Source organism: Nematostella vectensis, chromosome 13, assembly GCF_932526225.1.
Source record: "Nematostella vectensis chromosome 13, jaNemVect1.1, whole genome shotgun sequence".
Classification (NCBI taxonomy): Eukaryota; Metazoa; Cnidaria; class Anthozoa; order Actiniaria; family Edwardsiidae; genus Nematostella; species Nematostella vectensis.
Genome location: NC_064046.1, coordinates 7,960,236 through 7,978,223, shown reverse-complemented (window position 1 = coordinate 7,978,223; position 17,988 = coordinate 7,960,236). Strand labels below are relative to the sequence as shown.

General features: G+C 39.5%; 1 protein-coding gene across 1 annotated transcript; it reads left to right on the top strand.

The window, feature by feature from the left end:
* Positions 1-87: 87 nt before the first annotated feature.
* On the top strand, positions 88-17,523 carry LOC5507040 (pre-mRNA-splicing factor ATP-dependent RNA helicase PRP16). Its single transcript, XM_001627672.3, has 25 exons — positions 88-1,012; positions 1,839-1,959; positions 2,228-2,337; positions 3,561-3,664; positions 4,506-4,661; positions 5,229-5,414; positions 5,537-5,695; positions 6,369-6,518; positions 6,905-6,985; positions 8,187-8,348; positions 8,542-8,688; positions 9,056-9,154; positions 9,344-9,455; positions 10,034-10,096; positions 10,590-10,745; positions 11,041-11,141; positions 11,322-11,368; positions 12,010-12,172; positions 12,725-12,889; positions 14,580-14,728; positions 15,575-15,629; positions 15,808-15,942; positions 16,065-16,286; positions 16,827-16,945; positions 17,141-17,523. Exons 1-25 carry the CDS (start codon positions 394-396, stop codon positions 17,211-17,213), a joined length of 3,654 nt encoding a protein of 1,217 aa, XP_001627722.2. The 5' UTR covers positions 88-393; the 3' UTR covers positions 17,214-17,523.
* Positions 17,524-17,988: the final 465 nt, after the last annotated feature.

The window sequence follows — 17,988 nt, the reverse complement described above, 5'->3', positions numbered from 1 at the left end:
AAAACATAAATCTGCGTTGTTGTCGACTTTTTCTTTTAAAGGTTTTATAATGCGAAGGGTCAGTCCCCCTGAACGCGGTACTCACCCTGGTAACGAGATTTCTGTTTGGGCTGCCTGTGGATAATGCGTGCAAAACATGCGCGAACGAGCCGAGAAATGGCGGACGATTTGTTCACAAAACACCGCAAAGTTTAAAAACTCTTGCTATTCTCTAGCAATCTTCAGCTGGTATCAAGCACGCAGAGTATCTGAGCTTGAAGCCCAACTGATGACTGATGTCTCTTATGGCCCAAATTAAGAGTTTTATGTGATGAAATCGTCGATCGAGGCGAGGAAAATATAACGTCAAAGAAACGTTTGTAACCGAAGAAAAGCACTCACAGTTCCCTAGGAATGGCTAGTGGCTTTGATCCAGGCGCTTCTGACCGCCTAGAGGGGACAAATGACATGGTTGGGGGGTTAATCAAGAAAGGAAGCAGTAAACATAAATTTAAATTGCCCGAGAAAAGCGTTCTTGGTTTGCAGAAGCTCGCAGAGGAAAAACGAAAATGGAAAGAAGATATTGATACATCTGACTCCAAAAAGGCAAGACTTGCTACAGGAGAAGGCTTATCTAAAGACTTGGATACGGACAGATATTTAAAGTCGGAGAAGGGCGATAGACAAGAGAAGAAGAGACAATATCGATCACATCTTGAGGAGACGCCATCGCATACTGGTGGGGTTAGCGACGAAGCGCGCGAAAAGCAACTCCGTAGAATGGAGAGAGAAAGGGAGAGCAGAAAATACGGAGTGTATGCCGACACCAAAGGCAAGGATTGTGGATATGATCGTAATAGGGGAAAGGACCGTCGAGAAAACTATGACGATAACTACGAGGCTGATCGAAGACCTTCTGACCGGCGTAGTGAAAGGTCGAGGTCAAGACGTGGGGAATGGGATGAAACCCCATCTAGAAGTTCAAGGTCATCATACAGTGAGAGGTCTGGCACACCAAGCTATCAATCAAAAGGTTAGTAAACTGCTTGATAGGAGTGTATTTTGAGATTGTGATTCAGCTGTTGGTCTAGGGCACTTTAATGCAAGCATGAGATAGGGATGTAAACTGTAAATCAAATCACTCCTTGTGTACATTCAGCTCTTTGCGGTACTTGCCGATTTCAGCTGCAGTTTTATGAATATAACATTACTGCAGTCAACGCGGCCAACCGACACAGAACCTCGGTTTGCAGAAAAATCTTGGATGCTGCGTCACAGTTTTGCTACGGAAATATTGCAATAATTTTGGTTATCACTGTAACTTATGAGGTATCCACAGCCTATACAAAACCGGTTCCAGCCTGTCTTTTTTTGCTACATATGCAAAAGGCATTAAGTAGTAAGAGTAAGACACCAAAAGACACATAAGAACTAGAAATTACATTCAACATCACCAAGCTGCTCAGGGACTATTGCAAACGCGGGAAATTTTAAACCACATTCAGTCTGTACTGTATGAATTATGATACTTAATATCAATAGTAGTGACTAACTGGATGGCACCTGTTGCTTTGGCCACTGCACACATTAATCCCATAAATAAAATTTTATCCTAACAATTACCCTATTGATGCATATCCAAATCAAAAAAGGCAGATGAAAATTGTTCTGATTCTTTGAAAATGAAAAACCATAGATCCGACTTGCATGGCAGTTTTGATTTGTTTTTTGTTTTGATTTTCAAAACTCTCATCATTTTGAAAAATAAGACTTTCCCTGTATCATTTGATACATTGCATGCAAAGCGTTTAGAATAAATGATAAAGTGTGAGCCCTGGTGGTTTGGTGCCTGTTTCTAGGTATAAGGACACCTTCAAGAAGCTCCTGGGAGGAAGACGAGAATTCAACTCCCTCACGATCAAAATGGGAAATGCCATCTCCTGCAAGATCTATCAGTGATTACATAGCCAGCGAAAAAAGGTAAGTGCTGTGGTGCTAAATCTAAACTTTACTTGACATGTTGACTCATAAATCAAGAATTCATTCTCGTGCTAGTTTTTTTTTTTTTTTTACACATCACCCTTCCCCTCACTTAATCGCAGAAGTTACATTATTGTACATTGCCTTTTAAAGAGGTCAAAATTGATCCAAATCAAGACTGCACCATTTTGCCCTGTGGGTATTTTTTGCATATTGTGGCTCATTTATCAACAATGGTACCCAACCCCTCACTGTTTTTCATTTCCAGGCACTCCAGACACCCTGATGACACACCCCGCTTCACACCAACCCACAAGTACAATGAGTGGGCCAATGACCGGAGAAAAACTGGAGTAACTCCAAGCTTCAAAGGCAAAAGTTAGTAACATACACATATATGAACATTTCAGTACAGTAGGACCAACACCTCAAGGAAAACCAGGGTACAACTTTAAGTCTGTATACTGAGTCCTGCATAGGTTTTTACACTATCTTTTTTTACATTACTTAAAATGAAATGAATACAGTATTTAAAGTCTTGCTTTGATTAAACATTTGTACACAGAACTTGTACAGTAGAATATTCAAGATAATTCCTAAGTCCTTTTGTGTGCCCACTTTATAAATTTGAAATAGAATACAGTATATTAGTCTTCTCCTTAGTACTACAGAAGCTTTCCTCCCATACAGTATGTATAAGTGGTATAAGATGGAGTTTTTATAGACTTTGCATACACCTAAATTCCACAAGGACCAAATGTCACGCTTTACAGTGGAACCTGGATTTTACAATATTGGATATAACGATATTCTCAATTTTACTATGCAAATCTGTTCTCCCAAGCGTAATTTTGACCTTGATACAACAATTACTGATTCTTTCTATCAACAAAGAGAGAAAAAACTTAAAACACCATACACGTACAGTGCAGTTAATTGATTTTTTTTTACTTGAAGATCTTGTTAAATCTAGGTTACAATATATAGAGTACAGTACCTAACTGTGAAGTCTTACACCACATACAGTTACAATATTATTATTTTGTAAAAGGTGATAATTAACCCGACCTCGCTACAACGATATTTTCAATGGAATTTCCTTTAAATCGTAAAATTTAGGACCTCTTTGCAGCGTTACCTCAATGTTACGATACATCTTCTTTCTCCCGAGACACATCGTAAAATCCAGGTTCCACTGTGTTATGTATTATACAACGACACTTGTAAATTGCGCTCTTTGATTGGTCAAGGGTCCATGTGTTATATGTAAGAGGACACACACACTTGGTATCGCATGCACGCATGCTCCCCAAAACTATATTGTACATACTGTAAGAATACAGTTTTATTGTTGTATAAAACAAATAGATTTCATTTTTTGTGTGTCTGTCCTCTAATAGATGCACAGAAGACGTCACATGTTGGCATGAACAACAGTCATGCAATTCAACTGCGTCTTGTTGCATACAGTACTTTTTTGTTCATGACATGCTGCAACATCATCTGTGCATCTATTAGAGGTCAGACACAAGCTAAAATGAGATCTGGTTGTTAAGTATACAGCTGTTATAAAACTTTTTAATTGTTGTTTTTCTATGTAGAAAGAAGAGATGATCAAGGAAGTGCTCGTCGTGGTGATGATATTGATGGTGAAGATAATGAAGACAATTTTATCGATAGAGAAGAATGGGAGGAGGAACAAAAGGTAACTAGAGAATGCAATTTTTATTTGCAAGTAGTTATACAGTACCAATTATATGTACAAGCTCTGTGTTTAGTACCACATTTTCTCATGTATAATACCAGCTGATCACACTTTTTACACACGGAAATGATCTTAAATATCGTGGTGCACATTATACATGAAACTTCTTGTTTGAGAGGTCAAAAATTGGCATAATAATTAAAACAATAGAAAGCTCTTAAGTATAAGTTAGTCAAGTTATTTGTTCATATAGGATTTTTTGTCAAATATAGTACTTTTCTAATTGTTTTTTTAATGACCTAAAAAATCAGGGTACATATTATACATACAGTGAGTGCGTATTATACAGTACATGAATAAATATAGTATACAGTATATACAGTATTCTATATCTTATTGTATTATATTTTGAGTTCAAGTGTCCCACATCTAGTAAAATTACCTTGATCTGTTGAATGAACTCGTTTAAATAGTGATCAGAACAGTCCATTGTTCATAAGATATTTTCACAGGTACCAGTACAGGTATTTTTATGAACACATTTTATGTGTATCAATATCTGACTGTTATAATGCAGGGGTTGTTTGGTAAATCTTGGGGTTACAATGTCTTGAGGTTACAATGGCTTTACAGCAGTATAAATGCTGTTACTATATTCTTCGTTTTGCTGCCTTAAAAAATAACATATGTATTTTGTTTGTTTTTGTATATTTGATGTATGTACTGTACAGTATTTTGTGTCAATTTTATTGATATATTGTATGTTACATAACATTTTCACATACAGTACTGTATGTTTTGGTCATTGTATTAAATGTGCTGCCGTATTTGTCTCTAACAGAGACTGGACCGTGCATGGTATGATATGGACACAGGTTACGATGAGACGCAGAATCCGTTTGCAGATGTGAGTGAGGAATACACCAAGAAAAAAGAGGAAAAGCTCATCAAAAAGGCTGTCAAAAAAATGTCTGCGCAGCAGCGTCAGATCAACAAAGTAAGTGCAAGGTGGTGAGAGTTCAATACATGCTACCTTGACCACAAAGACCAAGTTTCAGCAAGTTGCTCTCCAATTGTAATGCAAGGATTCAGAGTTTTGATTGACATGATCATTATAACTAGCATAGTAGTTTCTATCTACTCTTTGAAATCATATCCCAGTGACAAATTTTCATGGGCTTTCATTGGTCAATACGGTGACCTGCACATTTTCACAGGACAAATATCGTCCGATAATGTCCAGCCAAAGTGATATCTGTCCTGTGAACATTTGTGTGCAGTCAAAACTTGCTTTTCATCTGCTAAATACCTCCACAAACAAACACCAAGGTTTTCAAAACGTCAAGAATCCACAAGAATCATGAATAAAATCCTTTTTATGTTACACTAAAGTAAGATAAAAATTGAAGTTTGCTTTTCGGCCAACTTTATTTTTCATACCATTTCTCATCCTTGGACATTACTCGCCAATATTTAAGTCGCCGCTAGAAGAAGTTTGTTACTGAATATCAGCAGGATTATGATGATGTTAGAATTAACTAAATTCATTGTGTTCTTCTTTCAGGACAATGACATGTGGGAGACAAACCGAATGTTGACGAGTGGTGTTGTCCAAAAGCTCGACGTTGACGAGGACTTTGAGGAGGAGAATGAGGCCAAAGTCCACTTGCTTGTCCATAATATTGTGCCACCTTTTTTGGATGGACGCATCGTGTTCACAAAGCAACCAGAGCCAGTGATACCATTAAAGGTTTGTTCTTTGTGTTATCATAAAACTATAAGGTGGCGTATAAAAATGCAAAGCAGCAACTAGCGAAATGAGACTGAAGATTATTCTTCACACTTTGCATTTGAAAATGTTATCTGTTCCAGGACCCCACGTCAGACATGGCTATTATATCGAGGAAGGGGTGCGCTGTGGTGAGACGATTCCGTGAAGAGAAGGAGAGGAAGAAAGCCCAACAAAAACACTGGGAACTTGCAGGCACGAAGCTCGGAAACATATTGGGTGTGAAGGAGGAAAAGGGAGAGGTACACATTGCATGATCTCTTTAAACTTGTATACTCATAAGGTCGTATTCACACTGTAATTCACATGTCATGTTATAGCAGACTCCCTACTGTATTATATGCAGTGTTTACATACAGTGTTGTCATAAAATTATTGCAATATTTTCTGCGGCAAAATCGTGGCGACCGCCTCCAAGATTTTTCCTGCCGCGGTAATGTTATATTCATTAAAATGCGGCCAAAATCCGCAGTTAAGTACGGCATAAGAGCTGATTGTACATTAGGAATAATTTGATTTGTAAATCAAGAAAAGTCTGCTTGATGTTCAGTTGGACTGCACGCGTGAGATAAACTTTACTAACTGAATGATTTGACCTTTAATCACAGCCACAGATACGTAATGGTTATGTATAGTAAGCATGAATTACTGCAGTTTTTATCCGTGGTTCTATGAATACAGTATGTATGTCATGACTGAACTAAATGTGGCAAACCAAGGTAAAAGCGTCATCACAGCTTTATAGCTGTGTCTGGTCTCTAACAGATGCACCAGTGATATCACAGCAAATCATTATATTAGGCACATACTGTAAGGCAACGTCTTACTCAAGCCTTGCCCTATGTACATCTCGGAAGTCAATGCACCATGTGATCCATTTGTTAACGCAGTACCTTTTTGATTTTGTGTGTTTAGGAGGGAGAAGCTGTCGAGGGTGAACACCGAAATGCCCAGAAGTTTGCCAAACACATGAAAGACAAGTCCCAGGCTTCTAGTGACTTTGCAAGCAAGAAGTCATTGGTCCAACAGAGACAGTACCTGCCAATATTTGCAGTCAGGCAAGAGGTACAGACAATAACACATTTTGCAATATAATGCAGTTGCTCTACCGTCGAACCAAATGAAATAAAATCAATCTCTCAAAATAATATTAACAAATTAATCTAGATATTTAGCTTACACAAATGCTAAGATCATGTACCAATTTTGGGTTTTTATTGCACTACCAGTAAGCTCTAGGGCAACCTTTCATGCCATTCAAACAGAGCATTTAAATGGATTCATTTATAATACATTGCATTCCAGCTTCATTAATAAACGCGAAGTGCTGCAAAGAACAGAGCCTACCAATATTTTGTTTGTTTAGCCGAGTGAGGTTATGCCGGCAATGCTAAATGCTGTTTACATGGGGCTTGAAATAAAGTAATTTGTTTTGATGTTTATGATTTTAGCTGTTGAGCATTGTACGAGACAATCAGGTCGTTATTATTGTCGGTGAGACAGGATCAGGGAAAACGACACAGCTAACCCAGGTATGTGGAGATTATCTTTTGATGGTTGTTCCATGGACGTGTTGATGGTGATGTGTCTGACATTTTTTATGTTGTTTTGATGGTAATGATTTTATGATTAGTGTCGGTGGTGTTGTTGCTGCTCCTGCTGCTGCTGCTTCTGTTTTTGTTCTGCTATTATTGATAATGATAATGAGTGATGGTTGCTTTGTTGATTGCTGCTATTGTTGATAATAATGATGAGTAATGGTGGCTTTGTTGTCAGCTGCTATTGTTGATAATGATGATGAGTGATGGTTGCTTTGTTGTCAGCTGCTATTGTTGATAATAATGATGAGTAATGGTGGCTTTGTTGTCAGCTGCTATTGTTGATAATGATGATGAGTGATGGTTGCTTTGTTGTCAGCTGCTATTGTTGATAATAATAATGAGTGATGGTTGCTTTGTTGATTGCTGCTATTGTTGATAATAATGATGAGTAATGGTGGCTTTGTTGTCAGCTGCTATTGTTGATAATAATAATGAGTGATGGTTGCTTTGTTGTCAGCTGCTATTGTTGATAATGATGATGAGTGATGGTTGCTTTGTTGTCAGCTGCTATTGTTGATAATAATGATGAGTAATGGTGGCTTTGTTGTCAGCTGCTATTGTTGATAATGATGATGAGTGATGGTTGCTTTGTTGTCAGCTGCTATTGTTGATAATAATAATGAGTGATGGTGGCTTTGTTGTCAGCTGCTATTGTTGATAATAATGATGAGTAATGGTGGCTTTGTTGTCAGCTGCTATTGTTGATAATGATGATGAGTGATGGTGGCTTTGTTGTTAGCTGCTATTGTTGATAATAATGATGAGTGATGGTTGCTTTGTTGTCAGCCGTTGATAATGATAACCCAATGTTGCTCTTGCAACTTACTGTTAGAAATGTATGTGGTAGAATAAGAGTTACAACTGATACAACTGTTACTGATAATGGTAAACTCATCGGTGTTTTTAATCATCGTTTTTATTTTTCTGCTGCTGATAAGTTAATCGGTTTTGTTGTTTGTTTTTGTTTTTTGTCTTTTGCTATTGTTTGCTTTTGTTTTTAATCATCGTTTTTATTTTTCTGCTGCTGATAAGTTTTTGTTTTTTGTCTTTTGCTATTGTTAATGCTTGCTGATGATTGATATTTTGCAATGATCATTATTTTCTGGTATAATGATGTCATGTTTATATATAGTACATGCACGAGGATGGATATACCAATTACGGAATGATTGGATGTACACAACCCCGCCGTGTTGCCGCCATGTCGGTAGCCAAGCGAGTCAGTGAAGAAATGGACTGTAGTCTTGGCGAAGAGGTCGGCTATGCTATCCGATTTGAGGACGTCACATCAGACGTAAGTTCGTTGTCAACTACTGCAAATAATGGAATGGAATGATTGGAATAAATTGGGTCGTGAAGCATACTAGCTAAGAAATGCCTGATTCAAGCACGTCGACAGGAGGGATATGCAGGCATCGAATTCACCTAAAAATTGGCCAAATCATTTCCATAAAAAAACTAATTGTTTGGCTTATTTATTCGTCTAGAAAACCATGATTAAGTACATGACAGATGGTATCTTGCTGCGTGAGTCTCTGCGCGAGTCTGACCTCGACCACTACAGCGTAATCATCATGGACGAGGCCCACGAGAGATCACTCAACACAGACGTACTTTTTGGTCTGCTGAGAGACGTGAGTATACTGTTGAAATATAAGCGACACAGACGTGCTTTTTGGTCTGCTGAGAGACGTGAGTATACTGTTGAAAAGTCTAAAATTAGACGATCTGGTATTAATAAAGGCGAAGATTACTTCAGATTCAGTTGGATTGTACTCAATACACGGATCGATCTCAACGAAAATGGCGGATTTGGAGTGTTTTTTTCGAGATCGCGAAAAGGGTCATGGGCAGGGTGAGGGCGATCCTTTAAGATAGCTTGGCTCGTACACGGCACAACTATTGAAATGAGGCTCAATGAAAAAAAACGCCTTTTGCTGAAATGAGTAGGAAGGGAAGAACTCTTTCCTGTTTTCATTCATTTTACTTTTTACTATGCAGGTTGTGTCCAGAAGACGTGATTTGAAGCTGATCGTCACCTCAGCAACCATGGACGCACAGAAATTTGCAGACTTCTTTGGCAACGTGCCAACTTATAAGGTATTTGTGTCATATTCTACTAATTTTCGAGAAAGAAAAATTTGTTAATTTTGATTTGTCTACACCGGCGACTGTCCCTAACTGCCAGTTACATTAACAGTAATTCACCACCACCACCATCATCCTCTGAAGTGCGCCAGTAGACCGCACCCCGTTTATTGCCCATGTTTAACCAGTGTCCTGCTTCAGATACCTGGACGTACGTTTCCGGTTGAGATATTCTTCACAAGGACGGTGATGGAGGACTACGTGGATAGTGCTGTGAAACAGGCACTGCAGATACACTTGACGCCCTCCAAAGGTGTGTACACCAACGGGTCCTCAAACAATATGTTGCAGGCACATTTTCTGTGAGGATGTGTTGCAAGCGTTTTGGAGTTCGACGCTACAGTACACAAATGCGTACAGGTTGCGCTGCACTTTATTATCAGTCTTGTAGCTGGTTTGGTGCAAGTCCATTCAAAGTGGTGTTGCAGATGCATTGGAGACGCGTTGCAGGTGTATTGGAGGTCTGGTTATAGTGCGCTTTGTTGGCAGTCATGTAGCTTGTCTGTTGCAGGCTTATTGAGGGCGGTGTTGCAGGAGCATAGCAAATGCGTTGCAGGTGTTTTACGGATCTTAACGGTATACACGTGTTCAAGGTTGTATCACATTTTGTCAGTCTAGAAGCTAGGGTATTGCCGGCCCATTACAGGTGCATTTCTAGAGCATTGCAAGAGTTTCAGGTGTATGATCATCACAGTAGGTGTATTTCGTATTTTAACGCTTAATAGATGTGTTCACACGCTGCATTGCATTTTGTAACTGGTCTTGTAGCTGTTGTGTTGCGGGCTCGTTTAGATGTATTGCAGGTCTAGATGTATTTGTGTTGCTTTCCAGGTGACATATTGGTATTCATGCCTGGACAGGAGGATATTGAGGTCACGTGTGAACTTATATCAGGTAAATAAATATAACACACAAGGCGGAGATATATATATATATGTCATGTCTAATAAAAACTAATAGAAACAATAATCGTCGTTTCATTAAAATCTATCATCAACACGTTATTCTCTTCCCAGTATTACCACCATAGCTACGATCACAACCCAAATAAACATCGTAGCAGCAACTGCAACAACAAAACAAGACTCTGAATAATATTATTCAATAACACTGTTACTATTTCATAAATCCCTTTTCAAAGTATCAGTATTCTTGCGGAGCCCCTAGAAAGGGGTAAAGTATGCGTCCCCTTAGACGCGAGCGGGATCCTGTGAGATGCGCCGTCGTGTCTGTCTATACTTTGTTGGTACCCCTACAGACTTTGATTGGACGACCGGATAATTTGGCGGGAACTTCAGTCAATGCGTCGTGAAATAAAAAAGAAAGTCTATATCTTTTTATCATTCCTATAATCATGCTCGAGTATTCACTGTTATCGCAATCGCAGAACGTCTTGCCGAGGTCGAGGAGGCTCCCCCGCTTGCTGTTCTACCCATCTACTCCCAGCTCCCCTCCGACCTGCAGGCCAAGATCTTTCAGAAGGCTCCAGATGGTGTTCGCAAATGTGTCGTGGCCACTAACATCGCGGAAACATCTCTTACTGGTACAGTATTGGTTTATGTGTGTGTGATTAAAATACTCCCCCCCCCCCCCCTCTTTCTCTCTCCCTCTCTCCCTCGTACATAAATATTGTACGATTCACCTTTTTAAACTTAGGGAGGAAAGGTCTTTATCCTTACGTACAAGGCTGCCCAAACCGCAAGGGATGAGTGTTCTGGTTGCCTTGTATTTATTTATCCAATGTTCTACATACTCCTTTTAACAATACTCACGCCCCATAATATCAATGTAGCAGAGGTAGGAATAGATAATTTAATGATGTTATATATTTGCTTTAGTTGATGGCATCATGTTTGTCATTGATGCGGGGTACTGTAAGCTTAAAGTGTACAACCCCAAGATCGGTATGGATGCACTACAAGTCTACCCCATCAGTCAAGTGAGTGAACCAGATACAAAATACGTCATATTGAGAACAATAAGGAGAACAACATTTTGTTTATGGTCTACATGGAACAAAAACGAGCAGTAATTATCACGTCCTCCCTACTTTAAGAGCTTTGTTTAACTGGTTTCTACTGTTGGTAATTTTACCTTACCGTTTTTGTTTCGCCTGTAGGCTAATGCAAACCAGCGTTCAGGCCGAGCCGGCAGAACTGGTCCAGGGTAAGGAATACTTTGCCCACTGCTGTAATAATCTGACTGCCTATTTGCTTCTGTGAATCGCCCTTGCTTTGCAACATAGCGGTTAGCCGGGTTTTAGCTAGAGTAGAAAAAAAGCAAGATATAAAGAAAGAGGACGAAACACTGGAGAAAGTTAAGACTTATACACAGGAGCTTTCGTGTCTGGGAAAGTTGCACAAACATTGTGAAGTGAAAACGAGGAGAATTTATACTTTGAACATTTGAAAATTGCATCTCATATCGTCTCATATCTCGAGGACGAATCCATTAGAAAAAAAAAACACTTTTTAATACGGAACCTCTATGCAAAAATTAAAGCTTATCGAAGTTAACCAGACCTAATTTTGGGAAAACTTGCTAATTTTTTGCTCTGTCTCTGAAATAAGCTTATTGGAAACGTCTAGTCATGTTTTTTCCATCATGTCAGCGCAAGCAGAAGTAAATACCGCTGCTTTATTTTCTTGCGCTTCTACTAATTCTCATTTCCTAGTTAGAACCAGCCTTAAAAGATTTAAGAACGAGAATTGTTATGTTAACCAGACCGATTGCTTTGATTATATTCTGCTACAAGAGGGCTCTTCACAGATAACATGATTGATGACTATAACAATTTCAATTTACAGACAGTGCTTTCGGCTGTACACGGAGAACTCCTACAATAGCGAACTTCTTGCCACCACTATTCCTGAGATTCAACGTACAAATTTGGCGAATGTGGTTTTATTGCTCAAGTCTCTGGGCGTCCAGAACCTTCTAGAATTCCACTTTATGGATCCACCACCACAGGTACTGTGTACTTTGGGATGGCTTATCTCCACAAATTTGCAAACTCGATGAGAACGATGTTAACCTTCCCTTTGTAAACCACCAAAAAAACGAATAGATTCCAAACAGAAAACAGGCATCCCAATCTAAAAAAACACCCATAAAGCCGTCGATATTCTTGTAACCGAGAAGTTATTTTTGATATACACTAAGTCAACCTTGCCACAAGGCTTCCAAAATACAACCACCACTTTATTCCATTCGCAGTCAAAGTATATCTTGTAATGTATAAGGGAGGCCCATTCTTGACTTATTGAAAATAAAAAAAACTGGCATTTTGGAGTGGCCAATCAGAAATAGCATTTCCAACTGTCAACTTAAATTGAAAGCTTTCTTGAATGTCGGTTGAATGTGTGTGGGAATACTGCAACTCGATTGGCTGGATTGCTTTTAAAAGCTGAGACTGATTTGACAGTGTTTTGTGAAACTTTCAGAATTTTGTTAACATGGTCTGCTCTGCACGCCGTCAAGATTGTATGGACTTAAAAACTAAAATCTGCTTTTTTGTTATAGGAAAACATCCTGAACTCCATGTATCAGCTGTGGATTCTTGGAGCACTGGATAACACTGGTTCCCTGACCCCTCTGGGACGACAAATGGTAGAATTCCCATTGGATCCCGCCATGTCTAAGATGCTGATTGTCTCTGTGGATATGGGCTGTAGTGAAGAGGTTTTGGTATGTTAACTCTTTTGACTGTAACACCAAGGCCTATGCCTTGTACTGGTTTTCTTAGTAACGTTTTGCCGTATTGCTTATTCTGTCATCTACCCAAATCGCCAATGTATTAGATATTAAGATATGGAGCGTAGTGAGAGGGTTTGGTATGTTAACTCTTTTGACTCTAACACCGCCTTTTAAAGTTTGGCCGTAGTGCTTATTCTGTCATCTACCCTAACTGCCAATGTAGATATGGATATGAGCCAATGTATAGATATGGAGCGTAGTGAAGATGATTTGGTACTGTATGTTAACTCTAGTGAAGATGATTTGGTACTGTATGTTAACTCTAGTGAAGATGATTTGGTACTGTATGTTAACTCTAGTGAAGATGATTTGGTACTGTATGTTAACTCTAGTGAAGATGATTTGGTACTGTATGTTAACTCTAGTGAAGATGATTTGGTACTGTATGTTAACTCTAGTGAAGATGATTTGGTACTGTATGTTAACTCTAGTGAAGATGATTTGGTACTGTATGTTAACTCTAGTGAAGATGATTTGGTACTGTATGTTAACTCTAGTGAAGATGATTTGGTACTGTATGTTAACTCTAGTGAAGATGATTTGGTACTGTATGTTAACTCTAGTGAAGATGATTTGGTACTGTATGTTAACTCTAGTGAAGATGATTTGGTACTGTATGTTAACTCGTAGTGAAGACGATTTGGTGCTGTATGTTAACTCTAGTGAAGATGATTTGGTACTGTATGTTAACTCTAGTGAAGATGATTTGGTACTGTATGTTAACTCTAGTGAAGATGATTTGGTACTGTATGTTAACTCTAGTGAAGATGATTTGGTGCTGTATGTTAACTCTAGTGAAGATGATTTGGTACTGTATGTTAACTCTAGTGAAGATGATTTGGTACTGTATGTTAACTCTAGTGAAGATGATTTGGTACTGTATGTTAACTCTAGTGAAGATGATTTGGTACTGTATGTTAACTCTAGTGAAGATGATTTGGTACTGTATGTTAACTCTAGTGAAGATGATTTGGTACTGTATGTTAACTCTAGTGAAGATGATTTGGTACTGTATGTTAACTCTAGTGAAGATGATTTGGTACTGTATGTTAACTCTAGTGAAGATGATTTGGTACTGTATGTTAACTCGTAGTGAAGACGATTTGGTGCTGTATGTTAACTCGTAGTGAAGACGATTTGGTGCTGTATGTTAACTCTAGTGAAGATGTTTTGGTACTGTATGTTAACTCTAGTGAAGATGATTTGGTACTGTATGTTAACTCTAGTGAAGATGATTTGGTGCTGTATGTTAACTCTAGTGAAGATGATTTGGTACTGTATGTTAACTCTAGTGAAGATGATTTGGTACTGTATGTTAACTCTAGTGAAGATGATTTGGTACTGTATGTTAACTCGTAGTGAAGATGATTTGGTGCGTTGCATATCAATCTACTCTTATACTGATTACATCATCTCTTACCACCTTAAAACACCCTGATCAAAATACACCGTGTTCTTCAAAATATCCTGCTCCCTCCCAAGTTATTGAATCGTACATCCCTCGATTTCGAACCTTTGGGTTATTCGATATAAAGCTCATTACGGCGTCTAGAAAGAATAATTCGCAAGAAAGCATTTTAATGCTTAATGAAAATTAGACTATGGCTTTTTACCTCCTCAGACCATCGTGTCCATGCTTTCCGTACCCGCCATATTCTTTAGGCCAAAGGGACGTGAGGAAGACAGTGATGCGGCCCGCGAGAAGTTTGCCGTCCCCGAGAGCGATCATCTCACCTATCTGAACGTCTATTTGCAGTGGAAAACCAACAAGTATGTGATACGAGAGGGTTTATCAAGCGAGACTCTGTTAGTCTGGCTGCAGCGGAAAAATCGAACCCACGGATTATCGGCCACCATCTATGATTTGAATTTTATGATTCAATATGGCGGCTTTAATTCCACGATGCTAGGCGACATTTCTGTCATATCAGATAGAAGGAAAGTCACAGAAAGTATCGACTAAAGCCATCTATGATTCATTTCACGCGATTATTTTTAATTTCGCGATTTATATTTACATCTGATAAATTCATTGCCCATATGCAAGAAAAAGAGAGTACAAAAATGACTAGGCACCTTGTTCACCGCGTCTCCTGCTGACTTGGGCGGACCTCGCCACTTGCGTTAAAGGTGTTTTTGTTTGGCCCTTTTGGTTCTAGATCTGCTTGTTTGTAGAGCCGTTACTAATCGCACATACATACTCATCGTAGCGCAGATCTCTTAATAGGGGACTAGCGCTAAGAGATCACGTGACCTTTCCGGGTGGCAAATTCAAAACAAAATAAACAAAAAAATCAGAAATGACTGCGCCCGTCACACCAGAGAACGACGAAAAAAAATCTTTAAATAAAACTAAACCCTTTCTGAAAGAAAATTATTGTTTTTTTTGTTTTTGTTTTTTAAGAGCTAAATAAGCTTTTTATTGCTGATATTTTGCCGCTAAAAGCCTGAGCGCGCGCTAGTTTGCCACCCAAACAGTCACGTGATCTTTTAGCGCAAGTCAGGCGCAAATTGCAGGGTTATCTGTGCAGAACCTATCTTAGAACCCTTTAAGATGGTTTGTTTCTTTCTGTTATTATCACTTATCGATAAACTATTTTGTCATTGTTTTTTTAGTTATGGGGCACAGTGGAGCAGCGAGCATTTCATTCACGTTAAAGCAATGCGTAAGGTAGGTAGTTATTATAGCTAGAACATTAATCCTTGTTGATTTAGTGGGTTACTTTTGTGAATAGTGATCCTGCCTTTTGTAAGAGCCTTATCATTACTCGTAAAAGCCGCTTTGAAGTACTTGGTCACTGCTTAATTAAAATTGAAATTTTGCAAATGATTTCTAACGAATTTTAAAGGTGCGGGAAGTGCGTGGTCAACTTAAAGACATCATGGTGCAACAGAAGATACCGCTGACATCATGTGGCTCAGATTGGGACGTGATCCGGAAGTGCATCTGTTCGTCGTATTTTCATCAAGCGGCACGCCTCAAGGTGATGACTAAAAATACGGCTAATTTAAACTCCTTGCAAAAATGGCCGCCTTTTTGCGTAAGATTATTATAGCAATCGGACCGCTACATATAAGGTACTCTAACCGCGTTTTCTACACACAGGGCATAGGGGAGTATGTTAACATGCGTACCGGCATGCCTTGCCATCTCCACCCCACGAGCGCACTGTTTGGCATGGGGTACACGCCGGACTACATCGTCTACCATGAGCTCGTCATGACCTCCAAGGAGTACATGCAATGCGTCACAGCCGTCGATGGCAATTGGCTGGCGGAACTCGGGCCCATGTTCTACTCGGTCAAGGAGTCGACAAGGTCGAGGGCGGTATGTATGATGACGTCAGGCTAGACATTTACCATAAATTTATATTGAATATAGCCAGGCTATCCCTCACATTTACCATAAGTTTATATTGAATATAGCCAGGCAGACCTCACATTTACCATAAGTTTATATTGAATATAGCTTTACTGAGATATTAAGCACTGCGATTTGACTCTCACAACATTGAAATGTCCCAGAAAAGGGGTTGCTATGATGAGTTATAATTGCCTATAAATTGTATAAAAGCTTTACAAAACTCAGATTTGATGCTATTTGGTATATGAACTGTCTTGAAAAGCGCCTGATTATTTTGTATGAGGTTACAGCGCCTGTAAAACCATTCTGATCTTATTTATCTGCTCGGTAAAAAGATTTGATTAATTATTGGTGTGCTCTACGGTAGAGCGAACGTTTCATGCCATGTGGCTTCTTTCTATTGTTTAATTACCTTGAATCATTAATCATGGCTTATGAAACATCCTATCCAGCCATTGACCACTTCGTCTTGAGTAATTGCCAATAATCTTTTCCGCTGTGCAGGAGAATCGTCGGCGCGCGAAGGAGGAGATGAGTGCCATGGAGCGCGAACTCGAGGAAGCGAGCGAGCAAATCAAAGCGCGTGAACAAGAGAAGCTGAACAAGCACGTGGCTTCTGTCAGGTAAAATCCAATCCCGTGGGGGTAGGTGAGAGAAGGGCAGAAGGATGGAGGGAGGGGTGTATATTGGATACGTGCAGGCGCGCAAGCTGTTTTGAGTTCGCTTCTGTACGGTTTAAATTCAATACTATAAGGTTTAATTTCAATACGCGCACATAGCCAAGACTGCTAGTTTGACTCCATGCGTTTTGTTCACAGGACAAAAATCGTTACACCTGGCCGCAAGACGCCAGTTACGCCCAAACGAACACCTCATCGCTTTGGTCTCTGACGTGACACCAATCGAGCACTTCAATGCTTTGACCTCTGAAGTAACACCAAATCGAGCACTTTAATGCTTTGGTCTTTGAAGTCACACCAATGGAAAACTTCATCGCAAGTGCAACGATAATATTTATTTTCAAAAAGTAGATCTTTGTGGGATTGTACACAGGGAAACAAATAATCGTGATATTATTATATAAAGCTTTAAGAATGCCGGAAACCCGGGATTGTGGTTGGGATCCGCTGATTTCGCAGGGGTGCGATTTTTAGCTGTGTGCTTGTTCTTAATCAAACGAAATAAAGAATGGATCAGATTAGCATTTGTCAAACGATTTACTTCACATTGCGATCGTTGCTCTAAGTAAATCCTGGGTATGCCTGCATCTATGGATGCTCCACCATAGTGTCGTATCTTGTCTCAGGCCCGTTCCCGGGATGTTTTTTTTGGGGGGGGGGGTGCGAAATCCGAAAAAAATGGACCTAATTTTTGCGGGGGGGGGGGGGGGGGGGGGGTGAGGGGGGAGGGATGGAGTTCTCTGATAAAAACCTAACCACCTCCGAAAATACAAAAAGGGATTTTTTTATGCCTTTGCAGTGTCTCTACGGGACGTTTATTGTCAAATTTGGCTACATACCAGAGTGATCTTGCTTATGAGTTTGAGTGTCTACAAACTACAAATAGCACGTCTATAGAGAACCAAAAGTGGACTTTCAGTCGTTGTGGGGCGTCCGCGCACCCCCCCCCCCCCTCCCCCCTGGGTACGGGCCTGAGTCTCCGCCCC

Excerpts from the sequence above, each read along its gene's own strand:
- LOC5507040 (XM_001627672.3), top strand. The coding sequence starts at position 394 with ATGGCTAGTGGCTTTGATCCAGGCGCTTCTGACCGCCTAGAGGGGACA. Across the intron at positions 6,986-8,186 it reads AAACGACACAGCTAACCCAG|TACATGCACGAGGATGGATA; the intron begins GTATGTGGAGAT and ends GTTTATATATAG. Across the intron at positions 15,943-16,064 it reads ATCAAGCGGCACGCCTCAAG|GGCATAGGGGAGTATGTTAA; the intron begins GTGATGACTAAA and ends TTCTACACACAG.